Here is a 24,701-nt window from a genome sequence, read left to right as displayed (position 1 = left end):
ACCCAAACGCGAATTCGTTCAATAGTTTTCTTTAATTAGAGATGAAACATAAAACATGCAGCTTTTCAATACCATAACATTGTCACGCAGTACAAAACACACACCGTTTCCAAACCTATATGCACACATTGTAGAAAATAGACTTTTAATTGGTTTGGTGTCACGCTAGCCAATGTCTTCGTTAGGCCTAAAAACTTCTCAATTGAATTCTTATTTATTGGCGCTCAACGCAACATGAGACTTGATCCCTTATTTTAGTTCCTTATTATTTATTTATTTTTAAATTTTGCTACTGTTTTTTTTTTTTTTTTTTTTTTTTTAATTATGCTGACTTCATTTATCTTGTGTTTTATGTTTAATTTTTATTCATGATCCACTTTTTCTTTTCCAGTTGTTTTAAAAGTGCTCAATAATAATAAGACACTGATTTTGCATAACAACCGCCCCGACACTGAGTTTCTCCGTGCATGAAATGATCAGATAAGCTTGGGGAAAATCCACAGCTACTTTCAAGTAATGGCAGCCAGAATACACTGTTTTAAAAACGATCCTGCAGAGGCACAATCAATGTAGAAAAATCACTTCGCCCACGTGTGCGACGCCGCTGCTATCATCAAAAGGTAAGCAGAGCTGCATTGAGTTTTGCTGGATGCACAGATTAGCGTTAGCTTCTAATAAAGTATCATTACTATACGTACTGTACTATCTGTGTGTGGGATGTGTGCCTTTAAGGGGCATGGTGAGTGAAATCAGGAACTGGAGTCAGGTCGGCGTGAGCATCTGGGCATGAGTTGTGGCCTACAGCAGCAGCTCCTTGTGAGTGTTCTCATTTTGTATTTGTATGTTTGACTTTTAGTTCAATAAACGGCTGAAATTTCTCCTTGCCACATGCGAGGGCATTACAGTGCCTAAATTGCTCCATTTTTTTCACTTCACTCGAGTGGTGTCATATCTAAAGCTCACTCATAACTCAAAATTTGTCTCTCAACACAAAGAAAACATCAACCAAGCGACGTCTTGTCACTCTAAAATCTTTAGTTGGGGTTGTACCACAATTAGAGTGGGCCAGCCCCTAAAAAAAAGTGTAAGGTCTTGTGAAATTCTTGATCCTTAGGGTATTTTGACAAAAAAAAAAAAAAAAACGTGTCACATACATACAAACATATGTTCAGACATGGGAACTATTTCAAATAGTGGAAAAACATCCAGTTAACATCCAATATATAATATATCCTGCTTAAATGAACCACTTTTTTGACACTGCATTTGTAATTCCGTAATGACATACAAACAAATAAGCATTCTTCTTGAGACCATTTTCACACTTGAGTGCCATTTCCAAGTCTATTCAAGAGCCTATTATACATCCAATTGCTGTGCTCCTCATAAAAGCCCCCCGCTGCAGCACACAGGCGAGCTGTGACAGCAACATGAGGTCGATACGTGCATGTAAGTGATCACTTCTGGCATTAAAAAGACCCACTCAACACACATACACACACAAAGGGTGTTATTCATCTTTCAACACACACAAACACACACGTTGAGACAGCCCACGCAACTCAAACAACAACACAAGGCGGCGGAGCGTTGCCTGTCAGCGCGTGACGCGATGTCGTGCCACGGTGTCGCAGTGATGTGCAGGCTGTGTAAAGAAAATGCCAGGAAGCCGCCACACACACTCATTCAACATACAGAGACACCCAGACACACACACACACACACACACACACACAGGTGATGTAATGCTTCTCTGTGCTTAGCACTCCAGCTCCTTGTAGACATCATCTTGTCTTGGCTTTAAATCCTGGAAGACAAAAAACGTGGGGAAGGGATGCCATTATAAAAACTTTGATTAACTGTACCGACAATGTTTTAGGTAGAAGTGGCAAAGTACTCACACGCTACTTACGTAGAAGTACAGATACTTGTGTACAAAAGGTACTTCATTCGATTGTAAGTCAAAGCATAAAAGTACAAACTGAAATGCACTTAAAGCTGAATCCACAACTGTTTATTTATTTATTTTATTTTTTTTAAATATATATTTTCACTGCGATTGGCTGGCAACAAGTTCAGGGTGTACCCCGCCTTCTGCCCGATGATAGCTGGGATAGGCTCCAGGACGCCCACGACCCTTGTGGGGATAAGCGGCTCTAATAATGGATGGATGGATATATATTTTCACCCAAGCCAATAATAGAGGAGATGACAAAATGCTGATTAAGCCTGTCAGCTCCTCTAACATCTTGCTGTATTCTTCAATAGTTTCTTTTTTTATATATTTAGTGAATGCTCAATTCATTTGCCGCGCTGGCCCAGTTGGTGCTGCACCGAAAATGATGGCAGGGAAATAAAGCATTTTGCACATTTTGCTTTGAGCGTCGTAAAACTGCTGCCGCTCCATCACCTGTCATGACCTGGAGAGGTTCTCCCAGCCGCCTGCCACGTCTTCCTAAATCTCCCTACGGACATCAATTGCTGGTGACATACAGCTGAGCTCCAGAGTTGTGATACAAAAAGCATGATTGCGATGGGAAAAGAGGAAGAAGAGCAGGACGACAGGCGTCTTCCACGTCCGCATGTGTTTTAATAAGTTTAAGTGTGTGTTAAGAAATTTAGGGATGTCCGATACCACTTCTTTTTACTGATACCACTAGTACTTTTGGTACATAACATTTCAATTAACACAATAACAGATAATTGTGAACAAAGACTTTTCTTTTTCTTTATGATGCACATGATGATTAGCCGATGTGTCAAACCAAGAGACTTGACTTTGACTTGAACTACATGACTTGACAAGTCATCCCATTTAAAAAAAGAACATTTTATTTTTTTGGGGGGGGCGCGGGGGGGTCATTCACGCCAAACTGGCCACACAGTCTGCATTGTTTCGCACTCGCCAGTGTGACGTAGACACATGCATGAACAATGATGGAAGGAGCTCCAAAGATAATAAAATTTGGATTCAATGATTATGTTGTCGATGAAGCAAAAAGATGATGGCAACCTGCATGGTTTGCAACTTGCACATTAAAGACAAAACAACAACCACGTCAAACTTCGTCCGTCACTGCAAAACTCACAAAGACAGGTAAGCTAACAGTTTCGCTAGCTGGTCAACCATTACGTTTCATTGGCTGTTTTGGGACAATTAAAAGTAAAAAGGTTGTTGTGGACATTTTAGTAAAGCTAAGTAACGTGACTAGGGCTGGGATGGTTTATGATAATTGTCGGAACCTTTCGTTTCGGTTCATAGGCATGCAAAACCTTTTTTTTTTTTTTCCCATTCTTATTATTTCTCTCTCTCATTTACTAATCGGGTAAGGCGGTGTTGCACTCTAGAGCAGAAAGTAACGCCTAAAATATAATGCCAAGCACTGAAGGCAGAAGAAGTGAAGCGGTGTTGCTTGCGGTCAGTTGTGGAGATTTAAAAAAAAAAAAAAAAAAAAAAAAAAAAGAAGAAGCTAGATGCTAGGTGTGTTATAGGTCTGCTGCATCGGATCATTGGTGATAAAAAAAAAAAAAAAAAAGAGTCATTGACAAAAATGTGTTCCACCATTAGTAAGTATTTTACAAATGGTGAGTAGCTAGATGTGACAAAATTTTCATATTACTAAATGGGTTTCTCAAAATGTCACCATTAAAATGTCATCTGTTGTGTCGGCTCTGTCCTAAAGCTTTCTGCACTATGTTTTAAAATTGAGAGCACATTATATGAAACAAAACCTTTAATCATAACAATTGTCAATTGCCCAGAGTCTTCTAAATGAGATTCATTCTGAACATAGCCACATCCCTAGTTGTGAGAGTATGTCCACACATAAGCAACCACATTATCTCTGTTTGTTTTTACTTATCTTGAAAAGATTTCCATTTTTTCCCCTAAATGAGTTGTACAGGTTATATGTCACATTAAAGGTGAAAAAAGTTATGAAAATGGTTTTTATATATAGCTTTCGTTTAATGGTGTTCTCTTAAGAACCGTAGGAGTTACAAGGCTATCACAAGTAAACAGCATAGTTTGTTCAGAAATAAAGTTGAGTTAAATTGAGTTTGAAATACAACTTTAAAAAAATTCAGTGCAATAAATTCAATCAATTATAATCTCAGTTGCTGTTCATTTAATCTTTATAAGGTTTGAATATTTGTTTTAGTGTTATGATTTGTGAAAACATTTTCTTACCACTCCAGTATATGTTTCGACTGGAGCAAGATTTTATGACTTTGACTTGCAACTTGCTTAAACCAAGTAATGACTTGACTCGACGTGCTTGAAATTTAGTGGCGACTCGACTTTTGAATTGCTTGATTTTTTTGAAGGTTATGACTTTGACACTTGCGTGTGACTTGGACATATGTGACTTGCTCCCACCTCTGGAGGAGGACTTACTTGATGTTAGATTTTTTTTTTTTTTGCCTTAAGTCGGTGGCTGGTATCGGCTGCCTTCATGAGTACCCGATACCTTGAAATAAGGCTGGTATCTCTATATTGCAGATTTTCACCTATTACGGGTGGGTCTTGAATGTATTCACCACCATATATATGTGTGTGTGTGTGTGTGTCATAACTTACCATATAGACCGAACCTGGCGGAAGAGCCTGTCGGAGAGGAGAGCAAAACAACTTTAATGAGCAACAAGCGAGGGAGGCTGGGAAGTATCTAGTATAGGAAAAAAGGAGTAAATAAAAAAAAAATGGAGGCGAGGCAATAAGAAAAAAAAAGAGACGAGAGGACAATTCATCAGGTGGGAAAATGCCTAACTTTTATCACCTGTCTGACATCTTCGGGATTCTCGTAGATGTTCTCCGTCTCGCCTGAATGGAAGGACAAAGACTGCTCAATACCTGTACACATACACACGCACGCACACGCACGCACGCACACACACACACGCACACAAACACACGCACATAGGAGAAGATAGGGTCAGATTCATTACAACCCCAGAGGATGTTCCGGGCCGCATCCGTCACAGGAAAAAAAAAATTAAAATGGCAATAGCTTCACCTCGCAGGGAGATGCGCTTCTGTCGCCATAACAACACAGCCATGCTGGCGGCAACCAGGGGCACCAGAAGTAATAAAACCAGAAGGAGGAGGTGGTGGAAAGAAGAGTGCGGCGAGGGTGTAGGGACGCTCTCTGCCAGTGAGAGAAAAATGAGAGAAAAACTTCAATTTCTTGGAGTTGACAAGTTCCTCTGCAAAGGGGCGGGAATGTAGTGTGAGACAAGCATTTTTGAACTCTATATAAAAGACCCTGAGTCCCCACCCGCCCTCCAGGCACGTTACATGTATTTTCATCATGCAGCTGTCAGTCACGCGCACAGTGGGCGCACTGGAGGAAAAAAGCGCTGTCAGACATGGATCTGACACACACGCACACACACACACACACACACACACACACACAGAAAAACACCCACATGCACTCTTGGAGATGTCAACATAAATAATCAACACTATCAAAGAGTTAGCATCACGGCAAACTTTAGCCAGGCCTCCCTTTACTCCAGTTAAACCTGGAGTATGTAACTGCCGCCCCACTAAACATAGTATTTTGCATTTCTGTAGCAGAAAACAATCATACTAATATAATAATAATAATAATAATTACTGTGTAAACAAAACCAATAGTAATAATAGGCATGAACGAACAAAACCTCTTTTTGAGGACCCTTAGCCGCCCAACAAAGTGTCTGATGTTAAATATATGCATCGAACAATGCATGCACGAAAGCAGCAATAATAGAGATTGACTCAATCTGTTTGCATTGTACTGCCTGGGATATTTCTGTCTGATATCTTCATCACAAATGCAGACATGCGTTGATGATCAATAAAACAATAAATGTTATCTGCCGCGACTTCTGAGGAATCCATCTTTTTTTCCCACTGGCTGTCCTTCAAAACAGAATAAAAATGTTGTTGAATGTTGTAGAATCATCACATACAAACAAGGATCCTCTTTTGTCATATCAAGCGACAGTTACTGTTGTTGTAAGACTGAATTCCAGGCTAGGGGGCGACAGAACTTACAGGTACATATTACAGCTTTAATGGGAAGTTATGAACTACAGTAATGTGTTGAGATACTGTATGAGTGACCTGACTTATAAGCTTCTTGAGATATGAGCTGTCGTTTGGCCAATTTTTTGCTTTGACTAGTGAGCACAAACTGGAGATAAAAGAGCTATACGATGTCAAGAGAACTTGACATAACTCACTTCACACCCAGCAATAGTTTGGCAGATAGCAAACACCTATTTAAAAAATAGGTTTCAAGTTGTTTAATGCCACTCCCAGTAGAGGTTTACTATCAAATGAAACATAAAACAAAGAGAATTATACATTTGTGTATTTAAAAAATAATAATTTTGCCTTAAGAATATCCCGGCTAAATTAATGCTAACATATAATGAAAAACACAGCTGACAGGCTGAAACGGAATGAATTAAACTGAAGTTAAACTTCAACTTTTACATGAGAAATATTTTATTACTATTTCTACCTCTGGATTTTTATATATATGTATGTATATTGCCACAGTGTACGACTGGTTAGAGCGTCTGCCTCACAGTTCTGAGGACCGGGGTTCGATCCCCGGCCCCGCCTGTGTGGAGTTTGCATGTTCTCCCCGTGCCTGCGTGGTTTTTCTCCGGGCACTCCGGTTTCCTCCCACATCCCAAAAACATGCATGTAGTTTGTTTGAAGACTCTAAATTGCCTCTAGGTGTGAATGTGAGCGCGAATGGTTGTTTGTTTATATGTGCCCTGCGATTGGCTGGCAACCAATTCAGGGTGTACCCCGCCTCTCGCCCGAAGATAGCTGGGATAGGCTCCAGCACGTCCTAGTGAGGAGAAGCGGAACAGAAAATTGATGGATGGATGGATATATATATATATATACTATATATACTTCAATACAATTTATACATAATTAAGGTCATGAATACGTAATTCATGCTGCAGGTCAGTTACCTGGCACAAGTGTGGCCCACTCAAGAGCTTCTGACAGATTTTGTTTGTAGAAGAAGTGACCCGCCTGCGCCACCTTCGCCTTCGGTGTCACGGCCATTAGCCGCCCCTCAAAGCCATCAATCGTCACGTGTGCCGCGTGAGCTCTAATTGATGGGCGAGTATGTGCCGAGGCGTTGCTAATGGAATGTGGTGGTGACCCGCACTGTTCCCCATGCCAGATTTTACACATGAATTATGGTTAGTAAGTGCAGAGTGAAGTCAGGCATAAAGGCTTTAACCCCTCATCTTCTCACCTTTTCTTTACCTCCATCGACACTTCATCTCACTGTTTCCATCTCAAATGAGGAGGCGGCGGGATGGGGGTTAGGGGTGGGAATGGGGTGGGGGGGGAGTTATATCGTGCAAATGAGGTGGGTGGCACACCAAAAGAAGTTCTACTTCACACAAACTTAAACCATATGGTTTCCAAGGGAAATTATGCACATGGATAAAAAAACAACAGTTGCGGGAAAAATCTAATCTATAATGCTGTTGGAAAAAAGTGTTGTTTTCTGCAACGAGAATACCATTATTTGATTTAGAGGATTAACTGCAACATTGAAAGCCCTTGTACTGCAGTTGTACAATTTTGATTCCAACCGACATCCAGTTTCCACAGCTGATTTAGGGCGAGAGGCAACGTAAACCCTGGCCTGGTCGGCAGGACACAGAAAGACAAATAACCGTTCATACTCACATTCACACTTCTAATTTCTATGCTGGTCGAAACACTCAAAAGCACTGGCCTACAGTCAGAACCTAAATTCTATTGTTCCCATAAATTTGCTCAATTTATTTCTAACAGTCAATTCTCTTGGCTCTGGTACATGTTTTTTTGACCAATTACATTTCGCTCTCTGTTTGTTGCCAGGTCAATGTAATCCGCCCAGGCCTTTCAGAATCAGTAGTACAGGCCCATGTAACTCAAACTATATTAGCAATGGGACTGTTCTGCTTCCAATCAGATTTCAAATTCATCCTCACAGGCCCACCTCACTTGTAGTTGATGATGTCAGCATTTTTCCATTATCTGATTGGTTGGTCAGAGCAAAATTTGTTACAGCTAATATGGACTAGCAAATCACATTTGTATTGATCTGCATATATTATTATTATTAATTTAATAATTAACATCTATAGTGACCCCTCCTTCAGCTGTCACCTTATCGTGGTGGACGGGTTTTGTGTGTCCCAATGATCCTAGGCGCGAAGTTGTCTGGGGTTTATGCCCATGGCAGGGTCACCCATGGCACCCTATGGACCATTTTCCACGCCTCCATTGCCGAGGCGGCCGACCGGAGCTGTGGCCGTAAGGTAGTTAGTGCCTGTCGTGGCGGCAATCCCCGAACCCGTTGGTGGACACCAATAGTGACGGATGCCGTCAAGCTGAAGAAGGAGTTCTATCGGGCCTTTTTGGACTGTGGGACTCCTGAGGCAGCTGATGGGTACTGGCTGGCCAAGCGGAAGAGCTGGATGAAGTGGCTAGGGAGAGAGAAATCTGGGCTTTCCTGCGAAAGCTACTGCCCCCCGCGACCCGACCTCGGATAAACGGAAGAAAATGGATGGAAGGATCTTTATTTTTACTTCCCCTCTTGAAAAGAATGTTTTCAACTGAGTTGTACAGGTTATATGTCACATTACATTAATATCACAAAAATGTGACCTTTAAACACAGGTGTGAAGGTTTTTAACATACACTGTATCTACAAGAAGTTTTTGCCTTATCCTCCTAACAAACAAACAAAATCCTTTTGGCGGATGTAATCAAAAAATGTTGTTTTCCCATAAAAGCCACAAAAATCTCACCGTTAGCCCGCCCTCCATCTCTGGATGTCTCCCCTCCGAAAAGACTAAGCATCGCGCTTCCTCGTCTTCATCGCACTCTGTGAGTGTCCATTACTCCCATAGCTGCAGTAGTGGCGCCGTGCATTATGATGAGCCCTGGGCCCTGTGGTCCAAGTGATGCATTGGACTTATCTCCACCAGGCGGGATCCATTTACCTGTCACATCCTTCTGCTCTCCACCACCAACACAATAAGCCTGAATTATTTAGTTATTGTTGGAGGATCTGTCCTCCTGTTTTGTCTCCTAATATTCGTGTGTCAGCTAAGGCAAGCGTGATAAGAAAAAACGCTGACCTTTATGTCTCATGAAAGAGGACGTTAAGCGTTTTGAATATTTGAGATTTTTATGGGAAAAAGGGCGCGTTAGCGGGGTTAGAAAGTGAGAATCCTGAGGGGCTCTGTTTTGATCACCGTTAGTTATTTAGTTTTCCTTAAAGCTTTGTAGAGGTGTGGCGCATGTGCCAAGGGAGATCCTGCTTCATTCTATTCCAGGATACTTGTCTTACTTGTTCATCCATCCATCCATCCATCCATCCATTCATCTTCTGTACCACTTTATCCTCACAAGGGTCGCGGGCGTGCTGGAGCCTATCCCAGCCATCTTCGGGCAAGAGGCGGGGTACACAGTGAACCGGTCGCCAGCCAATCGCAGGGCACATATAAACAAACAACAATTCACACTCACATTCACACCTAAGGGCAATTTATTTGTTCATATTTAGAAGAAATTGTTGCACAGTATTCCGCTGCTATAACGCAGTTCATCCTTCATGCCCCTACTAATGTATATCGCTGTTTTTAACGTGAATTTACTGTAACGCCCTCGCATGTCGGAAAGGAGGACCCCGGTTCTCAATGCACTTTTCCGCCATTTTTAGAATGCTGAGTGAACAGTAGAATACATAATAAACAAAGAACAATCACAAAAAGCCACAGAAAGTACAATGGTCAACACCACATTTTTCCTCTAAGCCACCAGTGATACGCTTGGGCGGTTGGTGGCATCACCGAAAAGCCGATCAACCGATCAACGAAAGAATACAAAAAGTAGAAGTAAAAAAAAGCCAAAGAAAAATCACAAAAAGTCACAGAAAGTACGATAGTCGACATCAAAGTTTATGGTTGACACTACAATTGTCCTTTTAACTTAATAAGAAAGCTTAAAAAGAACTGAAAAATGATACCTTGTTGCTTGACGGCGTACGTGGCACTGATAGTCTGGCCGTTTTTTAGCTGTAAGGTGCACGTGTAGTTGCCGGCCCTATCTGAGGTGACGGGCAACGTCAGAGCGGTTGTGACGCTGCCGGGCCCGCTGCTCGACATCCAGAGTCGCTGACTCTTATTCTGGAATTCCCACGTGGCATCTTGGACCTGGGAAACCTCGCTGTACAGGCACTCCAGCTGCAGCTTGGAATCCGCACGCCGACTCATCACTGCATGGCCGCAAAGGAGAGAAAAAGGCAAAGGAGGAATTGAACAAGAGGCGGGCAGTACAATAAACTAGTGGTTGGCACGTCTGCCTCACAGTCAAAAGGTTCTGGGTTTGGACCTCGAGTGTGTAAGTTTTCCCCGTGCTTGCGTGGATTATCTCCAAGTACTCCGAGCTTTCAAAAACATGTATATTGTGTCTGTGTACATGCATGTGCCTTTATGAGGTGGAGCCTGGTACATTATGGGCACAGTTATTACATTTGGAAGGAATTTATTTATTTATTTTTATCAGGCTAGAAATGTAATAATCAGCCAATAACATAATAAGTTATTATGGTATTGGCTAAAACTTATTACAGTATAGGTTCAGGACTTTTAATGTTATTGGCTAGTTATTACGTTATGGGTCTCTTACATTTTAAAAAGGGTAAACCATGCATGTTTTTGGGATGTGGGAGGAAACCGGAGTGACAGACAGAACGGGCGAATCAGCCCTTCGTTGCGTGGCTGCACGGGTTATACTTGTCTGATATTTACATTTGTTTGATGATCTTAAACATTAAAGTGGGGAAACTATGCAAAAATATAATCATTTGAGTAGTGGGCCAATACTTTTACTGTTTAAATGTGTTGCTCCACTATTTCTATTTTCAAATTTCCGTTGCATAAAGTTATAACACTGCAACACGGTATTTTCATTAAACTAGGAGACGTTAAGAAAGGTTATGTGGTTGTTTTTAATACACAACTTGTAATTCTATTTATTTTATGTTTAGTTCAAACCCAGTTGAAGTTTACTGTCAAGTTGAAGAATTGTTCACTGTCTGCCAAACTGCTGCTTGTTGTGAAGTGAGTTGAGTTCAGTGCCACCATCTAGCGCTCCTATCGCAAATTTTTGCTCTTAAATCATAGCAAAAAAATCAGCTTGTATCTCGAAAGTTGGGTTACTCATATCTCAGGGCAGCACATTATCGCTTTCTGTGAAACCTGTCCACAGTCCGAAAAAGGGTTGGGGAACGCTGGTGTATAAAATGGACGGATAAACGGATGAATAAATGAATGGAAATCGGTAGACGAGATGAGTCGCTGAGAATGTCAGATGCGGAGGAGGGACTAAAGAGGCTGGAGGAGAAAGTGACTTAATGGCTGGCATGATTGCAGAAAAGGCCAAGGACAGATAAGGAGTAATGGAATAAAGGGAACGGCTATGTGAGAGGGGAACAACCCCCCCCCCCCCCCCCCCAAAAAAAAAAAAAACTACGCCATGGAGAGGTCACAATAATATATATTCATTAAAGTGATTTGCTGCAAATGCATCACTTGACTGTGACTGATGCTTAGTGTCTCATCAAAGTGAGATGAGAATCCATCTGGGTGTAATCAAGCTCCGCAGACCCCCCTGCTGCACCACATAAAAACACATACATTTCAGCCTTGATTAGTGTGATCAGCGTGGGACACCTAAAGCTTCCGTGGGAGGCCGACAGGTATAATCATACACAATGATACTCATAATGAGGTGGGGTAAAAATATATGCGTCACATGATTGCTGTGTGGGTGTGTGTGTCTGTGTGTGTCTGTGTGTGTGTGTGTGTGTGTGTGTGTGTGTGTGTGTGTATGGAGGGGCTGCAAGTTTGTGACAGTGACTGATCGGCTCGTCATGTCTGGGCAGCTGTGATGAATGCCACAAGGGACTGTGATTAGTAAACTCTTCCATGGTCGCCATTACAGGGATTTATGCCTTTGGTTTTTCTGTTTACGCTTGTGAAGAGATCCTATTGTGTGGGTGTTGTAAAGCGAGAAATAAGGCCAATTCATGGAAATCAAGCGATTTGGGGCCACATTAAATAGAGCAAAAAGAATTGTACTAGTCTTAATTTTTCAAGAAACGAAGTACTGTCGTATTTAAAAAAAAAAAAAAAAAAAAGCCTTTTTTTCTTTTAATAAGTGCACATTTTTTAAAAGTAGGAATCTTCCAACAATAAAGTTGCATCATTTTTTTCTTTTACCGAAAAGTTACATAATTTAAGGAACAAAGTCAGAATGTTTACAGAAAAAAAACTAAATTTAGAGCCAAAATGTAGTAATTCTACAAAAATAGTCTGCTTGTTGATGCTGTTGTAAAGTTTTTTAATCTTACAAGAATAAAGTTGGATATTTTTCAAAGTAAAAAAATAGTAGTAGTCTTATAAGAATAATGTCAACTAAAAAAATTTCCTCAGAAAAAAAGAAGCAATGTTCCAAGAATAAAATATTTTTTTCAACAAAAACATGGTATTTAACAAAGCAATAATCTAAGAATAAAGATATTTTTCAATAAATTGTTATAGTTTTAAAAGAAAAAAAAAATCCAAGAATAAAATCAAATTTATTTCAGAAAAGAAGTTTACATTTCTACAGCAACAAAAGTAATCTTACAAGATACATTCTGATTCTTTCATATTTAAATTTTTATAATCAAGTCATATTTTAAGATTTGTTGTTGTAATCTTGGTGTAATCTTTGTTGTAATCACGGTGCCGACTGGTTAGAGCGTCTGCCTCACAGTTCTGAGGACCGGGGTTCAATCCCGGCGGCCCCGCCTGTGTGGAGTTTGCATGTTCTCCCCGTGCCTGCGTGGGTTTTCTCCGGGCACTCCGGTTTCCTCCCACATCCCAAAAACATGCATGAATTGGAGACTCTAAGTTGCCCGTAGGTGTGACCGTGAGTGCGAATGGTTGTTTGTTTGTATGTGCCCTGCGATTGGCTGGCAACCAGTTCAGGGTGTACCCCGCCTCCTGCCCGATGACAGCTGGGATAGGCTCCAGCACGCCCGCGACCCTTGTGAGGAGAAGCGGCTCAGAAAATGGATGGATGGATGGATGTTGTAATCTTTCAAGAATTAAATCTGACTGTTTCAAAGAAAAAAGGTAGAAATCTTACAAGAATAATGTCAATAAAGTCCTATCCTCCATGTGCTTAAGGCCTGCGCAGTTAAGCTGGCAGATCAAATCAAATCAAATTACACATTATTTGTAGAGCACTTTTCATACAATGACATGCATTGCAAAGTGCTTTACATAGTTAAAATCAATCCCCTCCCGCCACTCATCCACTTAGATACATACATGCGTGCATACACATGCGCAGTTAAAAAGAAAAGAAATAATAATGTAATAATGTAATGACCTATTGCTGGGCACAGCGAAACCAAGTGGGAAACATCAAGTCAGGGAGCCGTCTGCACCAAGAGCACAGCACAGACCACAAGACACCAGCATGGAGCCGACAATCTTAAATAATGAATGTGTTCAATATTTACGACCAAAACTCTTCATGTGTGTGAATAAGGCCGACATCACCCGAGTCATGATGTTGAGAATTGTGACGTGGAATAGAATGTAGCCCATCAAACAAGCACCCAATACTGACGAACACGGAAGAAACCGTAAACGAAAACAAAAATGTCTTTGTTTTACGTATAAAAGTGGTTTGTTCAAACAGCAAGTCGTTTTTTTGAGAACATCGGCATTTTTACAAGACTCTCGGTTCCGGCAACCTTCCGGAACATTCGGGAAACATTGGCACAAAAGTGTTTCCTCTTCTTCAGTTTCATTCATTCATTTTAATGGGACAAAAAGTTTTGAGTTACTAGCATGGTGAAGGAATAGATTAGGCTCGTATCTCAAGGCGCCAGTGTATTTTCTTTCGAAAAAAATAGTAATTTTTGAGAATGAACTCAAAATTTGTTTCAGTAAAAGAAGGCATATTTTCTCAAGTAAACAAGGTGTCGTCTTTTGAGAAAAAGCTAAGTAAACCTAGTCAGTGTAGAATCGAGAATAAAGTCCCATTTTACAGGAAAAGGTTATGTGAATATGAATAATATCTTGGAATAAAACAACTTTTTATTCTTGAAAAAAAAAACCTCACCTCTCTCTTATAACGTTACTTAGAAACATAACTTTGACCTAAAAAAGGACCATATTGTCATCAGATGAATACTTTATTTTCTTGAAAAAAAAATAAAAAATAACTCAGTATAGGACAAGTCATACTGATATTGAACATCATATGAGAGTACAGTTAGTTACAGTTAGTAACTCTAGTCTTGTTTTTTTTTTTTTTTTTTTTTGGGTGGATGTAAAATGCACCAGTGGAGCTTGTAGTTGTCGCCATGTCCCGGAAACACAAAATCTGATATTATCCCGATCGATTTAGCCGTCCCTTGGAAGTGATGTGTCACAATTGTTTCTCGGGTTTAATGTGCTTTTCAATATGAGAGTGTCTAAGCATACCTGTTGTTTTTCTCACCCTTACAGTTCATGCTACTAACAAGGTGTATGAATATAGCAAATATCGCTGAAACACGCTTCGACACTTCCTGCAGTCCTTATTTTTTCTACCTGCTTCCTCTTAATGAAATTCTTCAGCACTTGCGATTATATTCCTATTCAATTTCCTTCCAGGAGTTACGAGTGGGGGAGGAAAAAAAATCTTTTCAACGTCATTTTTGTGCGATAATGAGCAAGCCGGTTGTCTCGGGCCCAGCGTAAAACCCGAAATTGGAGGGAAACACAGCTCGACAGGAACACTGCCAAAAACAACTTGAAGAGCTCGTCATGTAAAACTTTTTTATTTCACGTGAGAGTGTTCAAACAGAATGAGAAAGCAACATGTTCTGCTTTTACTTCATTTTATTTTTGGTACCCACTCACTCCGACCAGGTGCTGTGCTGATGTTGCCGAGCAACCGCTCCATTTGCAGCAGAGCGGAGAGGTGCAGTGCTTAAAGCGGCAATAATAATTTGGCCTTTGAAATACAAAAAGCTTCAAATTCATTTTGATGGCACACTGAGTTCTGCTCTTGTCAGAGCTGTTGAAATTTGTTGTTGTTCGCGATGGCAAGGTAACAAAGGACAAATACTTTGTTACTTTACTAAAGTAGTTTTTTTTCAGGTACCTGTACTTTACTTGAGTATTTCTTTTTTTCACAGCTTTCTAGTTTTACTCCCTACTAGGGCTGCACTATATTTTGTTTGAGCATCGTCATCGCTATGTATTGTATGTGCGCAATAGTCATATCGCAGGGTCTGCTGTGTGCTGTAATATACAGTACAGTTAATCAACTGTAATATTAAAAGTGACCAGTTTAAAAAAACTGTTTAATTCTTTATATTCGCCATAATTATGTTATTACTCTGTTCTCAAGCGGGTACCCAGAATGCTCGCATATGTCACGTCTGTCTCCATTTTTTGGTCGAGGGTGGTCACTGCTTTTGTAGTTAAGTTATTGTCACTTGGCACTTTCTGGGTTGTTTATTACTTCTGGTTTTATTTTGATGAGTCACGTTCAGTTTGTATTATCTCTAGTTTTGTTTCCTTTGCCACGTGTCACTTCAGGTGTTTCTAATTTGGTATCGTTAGTAATCATATTTAAGCACTGGGTTTTCACTCTTTTAGTTGCCAGAACGTCGCACCTAGTTAGTCTTCGTATTCAGCATTGCTATCTGTTGTTTTGACCTTGCTTGTTTTTGCACCTTGTCCCTGCCTCACGTCTTTTTGGATAATCTTGCCTTACTGGATTGACTACCTGTGTGCCGAACCCTGCTCGTAATTAACTGCCTGATTTTGCCTCCTACTGACTGTGTCTTGGCCTTTGTGTCAGGAATCGTTTTAGCATACTTGCTGACCTAAATCATCTTGGAGGGTCCAAAAGTGTTTCTTCCTCTTCTCTGGTCCATTCTCCTCACATAACAATAATTGAACAGAACTAGCATTACCCGGTGAGGACAGGCAACAACTAACCAACAGGACAAGATAAAAGAGGACAGAAAAGGGCAGGGCAGGGCTGGGTGTGGGAAATGAGCAAGGCAGTGCTGCTCATGAGTGGCGCGGTGGGATGCATTTATAGTGTCTAAAACCTACGTGTTGATATCTTAATATAACCTTATTGTTTTTGTTATTGTGAGTTATCCCAGCATTAGCAATTCAAGCCTATAGCTTGTCTATGGAACTTATTAGTGAATGATTACCATATCACATGCATGTTAGTCAACTGGTGCCCCCCCCCCACCTCATCCGCAAGGGGGGGGGGGGGCCGAGCCAGCGAGCCCTTGCTTTTTATTGGGGAAAAAAGTATCAGAGGTTTGGGAGGATAACAACTACTTGGCGTATAGAATATGAAGTTAGATGTCTCCCTCTAAAGGTGACTAAATCCTCTCATCTAACTCTCAGCGAGAACGTAATGAGGTCCAAAATGTCAGACCATTCTACTGAACAAGCTTTAGACAAGCAACAAACAACAGGGGGAAAACAATTGGATGAAACGGGATTGCTTGAAACATAATGAACACACGCAAGCTTTCATTCTGGCCCTGCTTCCCAGCGGAGCACGGAAATGAGTCATGAAATGTGACCTTCACACTCATTGGCTCTCAACCCAGCTCAACACCTAAGCGGGGGACTTGGAGATTTGTGCCACCACCCCCACTTGCATCAATCATCTTTCACTCTTGAAAGAATGATGCTGATCAGACCAGTGGAGCCAACTGTGGTAGCCTGACATCATTAGGGCCCGAGCAGTAGCACCAGGAGATGCAAAGGCCATCTTGGAATCGCTGCATTTTTTTCCCTCCAAATTCTTCTGGTTTATGAACCACCTTTTTTTTTAAATCTCATCATGCCCGTCAACTCACCAATTTCTGCAAGCATGTGTATCGTTGTACGTTCTGATCAATACCCGCCCAATAGACACTCAGAAGCTTACCCCGGAAAGTTAGAAAAATTAGCCCCTGACACCAGTATCATCTAGCAACAAGATATTGGTTGGAGATGTCTATCATACCACAAAGCACAAAAAAGTCTCAAGGACCCACACCTGAAATTGAACAGGAAGTAGACCATTTTGGGTTGAAGGAGAAATTTGGGGAAAAGGACCCTAATAGCGACAGTTAAATCCAAATTTGTATCTAGTTCTGTTCCTGTGCCTTTGTTTTTGTTGTTGTAGTTATTATTGTTGTTTTTGCAGTGAGCATTGGTGGGTGGAGCCTCCTGCGTCGGACCTCCCGGATTTGCAATCTATGCGTTTAACACATAAATTCGGTAATGGAGATGTTGGATTACCACGCCCACTGTCATTGTCACTTTGTGTAGTAATTGCCGCTGTATACTGTATTCCTATAATTTCTTGTTATCTCGGCGGTACTTGTTGAGGTTTCTGGCTATCTGTTACCATAAGTACCTCAGTGTTTCCCATGTGTTTATTCGTTCTTTGTGAAGAATTGATTCTGTTGTTCGATAGTCTTGTTATTCTTTCTTTCTTTTCATCATAACCTACCTAGGTTATAGTTTAGATTTTTTTTTTTAAATCTTTTCAATTCCGTCTTTTTGTCGACGTTTTTTTTTGTTTTTTTGTTTCCTCAATATCTTACTACGCACATATTTCATGCTCTTTGTGTTTTGAATAACAAATTACATTTTTGTTCTATTAGGATCCTTTATTCGGCTATCACCGCGCCTTGACAAAAATTGTCGGTCGACTCATAATTGACATGAATACCAAAATACAACATAGACGGGGTTCAAATTTGGTAGTAGTCTTACAAAACCTCTAGGACAAGTCCGTTATTGAAGGAGAACTGGAAAATGACCTCAATTTAAACCAGAATTGCAGACTTTCTGTGAGTTGTCGGGCACGGGTTCTTGACTTTTTGGTGGGCCTACTCATGATAGACATGAATACCAAATTTAATGTTGGCGTGCTTAAACTTTGGTAGCAATCGTACAAAATCTCTAGGACAGGTCCGTCATTGAAGGTCTCCGAGAAAATGACCTTAATTGCAGACTTCCTGTGTGTTGTCGGGCATGGATTCTAAGACGTTTTTTTTCCGTCGAATCAAGATATACATGAATACCAAAATGAATGTCCTGTGTATATCCATTACACACTGGTTTGGTGCTGCCACCAAAAAGGGCAAACTCCGACTGCAACGGTCAATTGTTTTTGAAATACTATTCTGATTCTGATTCTGATGAAGGACCCCTAGAAAATGACCACAATATACAGTCGATGGTTTAAATCAAAGTTGCAGACTTCCTGTGTGTTGTCAGGCATGGGTTCTTGAGACCTTTTTGAAGCTCGAATCATGATATACATGCCATCCAAATTACATGTTCCTAAGCGAAACTGGCTTGAAGGGTTGAATTTTCTAAAGCCTACTATTGACCAATAGAGCACAAACAAAAGAGCCCCATGAATTATGTCATTGTCTTCTCTCAGCCAACCTAGTTACAATATTAATTATATTTCCATCCATCCATCCATCCATTTTCTGTACCGCTTATCCTCACGAGGGTCGCGGGCACGCTGCAGCCCACCCCAACTATCTTCGGGCGAGAGGCGGGGTACACCCTGAACTGGTTGCCAGCCAAACGCAGTATTAACTATATTTGTATTTAAGAATTGAAATAGAAAAGTCTTTTTTCTGTCTATAAAAAGCACCACTGTAAAAAGTTGTCATTAAAGTGACAGCACTTGCTCCATGGAAACCAACCCCTGACATTTTTACGTTTTTCTTAATTTACACCTGGTCCATGTCTCCCATTCCCGTTCCTGACTGTGATGCGTACCTTTCAAGACACTCAGCAGGGTTCTCTGGCTGAAAACATGGTCGTTGACAATCACGTCACAGATGTAGAGGCCGCCGTCTTTGAGGCCCGGTATGTGGATGAAGGAAAAGCTGCCGGTGTCGGCATTGTAGGGTGTGCCAGCCAGCTGGAGCTTGAAGTTTTCGTCGGTGTTCAACGTCTTGCCCCTCCAACGATCGTGTCCGTACACCAGCTTGCTCTGGTTCAATTTGGGGCCTTGCCAATAGAGGAAGACGCAGTCCCCTCGGACACTGGGACAGGTCAGGGGGAAGGCCGTCCTGGCCTGAGTGGCCGTGAAGATGGGTGGACCTGCGGGGTTTACAATTGTTGATGCATTTGATCAGATAACAATGTCCTTGCATTACCCTTTAATTAAGATGATGTCTTTTACATAAATGTTTGGAATCATACATGTGCTTAAATTAAAATAATCTTACCGTTTAATCTATTTTCACACTGTGAATGCCAGTTAAAAGGTATGTTACTAAATCCTAGAAAAACGGCCACCATTTTCTTTCCAATTTTCGGTGACAGACTTTGGGCACGTAAATTTAGCAGAGGTCCGTTAAAATCGTGTCTTTTTTCATTGTTTCGCGCAGGGTAATCTTTGTTCATTTCAGATTACATTGTTGGGAAATCCCTTCACCACTTCGTCTTTGAAATTCTTAATTCAGATGAGATTTTCTGCACATTGTCATAGGATTTGACCTAAATTGAGGTTTGAATTAATTCTGACGGTGCGCTTGCTCTCAGTTTGACCTGGAAAATGAAATGGCTTGAGCGGAGGCCGTCATTGAAAATTCGGAAAATGGCCTTTTTAAACATCCTATTTCTACTAATAAGACTAACATATGGGCATTTTTCTACAAGAGAGTCAAGGTTTTGGTCACAAATGATTTAGTCTAATTTGTCTATTTTGTTATCCAGGTATTTTAAACATTTTAATAACATACCTACAGTTCACAAAGTTAAAATGCTCTTCAAACATGTCTTTACAGGGGGTCCATAACTGTAATTAGGATTTTATCAATACATTAGCGTAGGTTAGTGATGGACTACGTACAAATTCAGGTTATGTTGCCGCTGTAAAACGGGAACTCCATCTTAAACTGAGGACACCTTGTATTATTTCCATAATTTCCCATGGGAAAGTTTGATTCAAAATCTAAAGAAGTGGCCTTCGAACAACGTTCCGTAACAGATTGTGTTCAAACTTAGAGGTTCCAGTGTACACGGAGGACAGATGAAGCACAAATGGGGGTTCAGATGGGGTAAAACATCCCCACAACAATAGGGATTATGTCCTATTGCGTTCTGCTCGGTCTGATTAGCCAAATGCTGACACAAGACTTCCTGCAGGCGTCACTCACTGTGCTGCACCCTGGTGAATTTGGCCTGGCTGACAGCTGCGGAGAGGGAGGAAAAAGGCAGGAGGGTGTTAGCCAAATAATAAATAATACATACAGCGAGAGTAATACCCACAGGAGTGGCAGACTTTTCTGTGTAGATCTACAGTGAAGTTTGGAATCTTAAAATTTGCTCCATAAAATAAATACACTGAAGAGCAATATAGCCAGAGGAGTCTTTAATAAAGAATGCCGATGATGGGCTTTCAGGCTCACTTATCATCTTCACCGCCGTCATGTTTGGTTTCTCTCCTCACCATCAACGATGATGTTCACGGCAAATGTGAACACGGTGTCGTTCTTGCTTCCCGGTGGATGAACCATGCACTCGTAGGAGCCGGCATCGCTGTACGTGACCTGAGGAAGTTTGGTCACGATTCCCGCGATGGGCTTCAACACGGTCTTTAAGGAGGTGCCGTCCGGAGAGTGCCAGGAGATCCAGTCACAGGCAAACTCTGGAGTGACCTTGGCAATCAGACGCAGGGTGCTGTTCTGAGGGATAGGTGATGCTGGGATGCTGGTGACTAAAGAGAGGGAACCAGAAAGTTTCTTTAGAATTCCATCCATCCATTTTCTGAGCCGCTTCTCCTCACTAGGGTCGCGGGAGTGCTGGAGCCTATCGCAGCTATCATCGGGCAGGAGGCGGGGTACACCCTGAACTGGTTGCCAGCCAATCACAGGGCAGTTTCTTTAGACTTGAGTTTGTAAACTTGTAACTTTCTCCCGTTGCAGCAAATAAGGAGGAATTATTGCAAATGAATATTGCTGTACAGTTCCAGACCTACCCGCGATAGTGATGTGATGTGATCAATACTGAAATATCGATACCTCTGATACCCGATCTTTATGCTCTAAAATCTCTTTTGAAACTTGAGTCATTCCAGCAGTAATGTAAAGTATATCATTAACAGGAATACAGTGGAAAGAATCTTGTCTATAGAATCCGCGGTCTGTGGAAATGATTTTTTTTTATTTGGCTTGAGTGGATAATGCATAAGCACAGTGGCATGACACGCTGCTCAGTCAGACAGTCAGTCACTCAGTCTGATTCTGTACAATGGCATTATGCCAGCGCATAAGGAGGAGTCGTGTGGAGCTATTTCAGCTCCAAATACCTAAGATGCCGTTTCAATCAATCAATTAATCAAACTTATTTTATAGAGCGCTTTTCATCCAATGACATGCAACTCAAAGTGCTTTAAAATCAATCCCCACCCACCACTCATCCACGCTGACACACACCTGCGCTCACACAAATAAAAAATAAAAAATCTTAATAATAATGTAATGACCTATGGCTGGGCACAGAGAATCCAAGTGAGGAAACACCATTATGTGATGTTTGTGGAAAAAACAATAAGGAGTTGTGGCAACACAACAAAGTTGTGAAAGCCCTCAGGTTAAACCACAACACAGATTACGAAGCATTTAAGATGAGGCGGCGTCACGGACAGAAGAGGAGAGAGCACAGTGTCAAAAAGTACAATTTCTATAATATATCTATAAAATATATCAGTTATTATTTAAAATCAATATCATTTGCTTTCACTTTTAAATGAATATTTTAAAATACAGCTATTGACAATTATTGTGACATTTATTTAATTAAATAATTACTGGCAATTTCAATTTGAGTCACCCAGAATTATAAAATAAGAGGGTATGACTGCGACTTTAATATACTTCCATCCATTTGTCCATCCATTCATTTTCTATACCTTCATCGTCTTCAGGTGAGCTGGAGCCTATCCAATATACAGTACTTCTGAGTTTAAAATAAACAAATACATTACTCTGCTGTCTTGTATTTATGAAGCTATGATTTGGTATACATTGTTTATTTTTTAGAAATGTAAACCTAGTACGAGACAGACTTATTAAAAAACACTTTTTAAACACACTGTCATGTATATGAACACACACAAATGCAAGCATAAAATGTAAAGAACAAATTTTACGTATTATAGGGACTGTGTACTTGCGTGTGCCTTTAAGAGTTCGAGCCTAGTAGATGGCATGTGACACTGGAGAGAATGTCAATATTATTATTCAACAATTTTGAATAATGTCATTACTTTTTCTATTGGCTAAAGGGAAAAAAATACAGGTGAAATTGGAAAGCTGATTTTCATTAAAAAAATAAAATAAATCTTATGATCAAGTCCTTGCATTGCTCCCCTCTAGACCTCATTACAGTACGTTACTTTGTAAAGATTGCATAGTATTGTCCTACCAGTGATGATGGCTAAAAGGATGATCTTCTCCTTGATTTTGTTCTGTAGCTGCTCTATCAAGCACACGTAGAGGCCTGCATCCTGAATGGCAGGTTGAAGAAGCAGTGAGAAATTGCCCGTGTGTCGGTAGTTGTTGTCAGCCAGGCGCATAGAAGGCTTAGAGACACTGCCAGAGAATTCCTGGAGCTCACTGGCCGATAGCACAAGTTTCCAGTCGCGCGCACCGAGGGGCTTGGCCTTCCAGTTGACGTTCACGCCGGCCCTCATTTCTGTATGGATGCACTCCAAGGTGATGGCTCGGTGCTCTCTTTCCACCACAATTTCATGCCAGTTGCCTGCGAACAGCCAGTGTCAGGTAACACCCCACAATTTCTCCAACTGAGATATGCGGTCCGACAGTTAACATCACAACATTCACAGAATTTCTCGGGAAACCTTGACTACCTGTGGCGTCGACACAATAGGAACGCAGAAACATGGAGGGAATGAGAAGAAAGGTGATGAAAACACACTCCATTGCACATTTGAGGCAAAGAAAAACTTAAGCATTTTTTTTGGCTTCCCACCCAACAGGATACGAGCAGCACGTGGTCCTACAGGAAACAGAGTGTGGGCAAGCCTGATAGCCTTAACGCAAAACAAGGCGTCTCAGCTTCTTCATGGACATTTAGACAGCAACGAGGAACCATGCAACTTATTGCCCACGTAGGGAAAGTGGTACACTTGTCTTTGTTCTGATTCCTCAGTACAATAGAGCTAAAATGACATCACATTAGGCCAAGGCTGTCAAAGTTGTTTCCATTGCAAGCCACATCAAAGTTATGGTGCCCTCAGCGAGGCATTTATAACGATGAAACCACATAAATGTATAATTGCTAGGGGGGTAACGTCACGCACAAAATCCTGACTGTGTTATGTTCCTGTGTTTGTGACTTTGTTTACTGCTGTGGTTTGTGTTTTTCCATCTCCATGGTGTGCATGGTGGGCGGAAACTCCGGTGCCGCACCTGCTCTTCATTACTGTAGAAGAAGAAGAAGAAGAGTCACCTTTTATTGTCATGAACATGCATGCATGCACACGAAATTTGTTCTCTGCATTTAACCCATCACAGTGAACACATACATATGTTAGTGGAACACACTGGAGCAAGGGGCAGCTGAAGCGCCCGGGGAACATTTCGGGGTATCAGTGTCTTGCTCAAGGACACCACAGCCGTGAGTCCGGGGGATGTTGGCGGATGGTCCAGTCGGGGTCTTGAACCTAGGTCCCCCACGGTGGCAGGCTGTAGCTGTGTATGTAAGAACAGCCGGAGTCGCAGGACAGGGCCGGATTAATTTCTCTCGACTTGCTCATTGTTTATGAGACATCTTTTTTGCCATTAGTTCCCTAGTTTGTAGTGTATCTTCCACTAGTGTATTTGCCATTTGTTCAACTTTTGTTGCCATTTGTTTGTGTTTTCGTGGTTATCCTGGTTTTAATAGTTTTGTTTGACTTCGCCAATCATTACAGATTTGGTGTGTATCTTGGTTGTAAGTTCACAATTCAGTTCATATTCTGTAAAGTAAGTGAAGACAATGGAAAGCAAACATTTTGTTTCAACAAAAACAGATTTAATGACTTAATTTTGAAGGAAACAGCCTATTTTTTTTACTTTTGAGAAAAGTGCAACATCAATCATTTATCTTATTTTTAGGATATGAGGATGCAGACAACTGCAACAGTATCGGTCAAATTAATATGCTATAAAAACAACAACTATTGTATTGTATTGAATGCTGCCAGAAGTTGCGTTTGTATTTAAGAACAAAACAAAAAACACATTTTTAGCCATGACATCCGAAAACCAGAAGCTGATCTGCACTTTATTTGTTTATGAACTTAGCATGTGGCTAGAGCACGAGGCTGTTTGATTTCTTGTCCCTTATCTAATATGTTTTGCATGGCAATCCCAATAATCACCCCACCTTAATACATAATTGCCCCTGCATTCGGTTATCATTTTTGGGTTGCTTTTGAAAAATTCTGTTAATCTCTCACTGGCCACCAAAGGCGGCATGGAGGGCCAGATCTGATCCTCGAGCCTTGGGTTTAACACCTGTGCACTAGGCCATTCGAACCATGCCGGACTTGGATGAGA

The 24,701-nt window shown here is 41.1% G+C and overlaps 1 protein-coding gene across 1 annotated transcript; it reads right to left on the bottom strand.

Annotated features, from left to right (window-relative positions):
• Positions 1-1,061: 1,061 nt before the first annotated feature.
• On the bottom strand, positions 1,062-23,577 carry g6fl (g6f-like). Its single transcript, XM_061776141.1, has 10 exons — positions 23,009-23,577; positions 22,564-22,899; positions 20,588-20,854; positions 20,295-20,330; positions 18,907-19,233; positions 10,053-10,301; positions 5,016-5,147; positions 4,779-4,852; positions 4,580-4,606; positions 1,062-1,807 (listed from the first exon to the last, which is right to left on the bottom strand). The coding sequence occupies exons 1-10, from the start codon at positions 23,079-23,081 to the stop codon at positions 1,760-1,762; spliced, it is 1,569 nt and encodes a 522-aa protein (XP_061632125.1). The 5' UTR covers positions 23,082-23,577; the 3' UTR covers positions 1,062-1,759.
• Positions 23,578-24,701: the final 1,124 nt, after the last annotated feature.

Source organism: Phyllopteryx taeniolatus, chromosome 6 (assembly GCF_024500385.1).
Source record: "Phyllopteryx taeniolatus isolate TA_2022b chromosome 6, UOR_Ptae_1.2, whole genome shotgun sequence".
Taxonomy (NCBI): domain Eukaryota; kingdom Metazoa; phylum Chordata; class Actinopteri; order Syngnathiformes; family Syngnathidae; genus Phyllopteryx; species Phyllopteryx taeniolatus.
The sequence above is the reverse complement of the archived record's forward strand: the minus strand, read 5'-3'. Positions and strand labels throughout refer to the sequence as shown.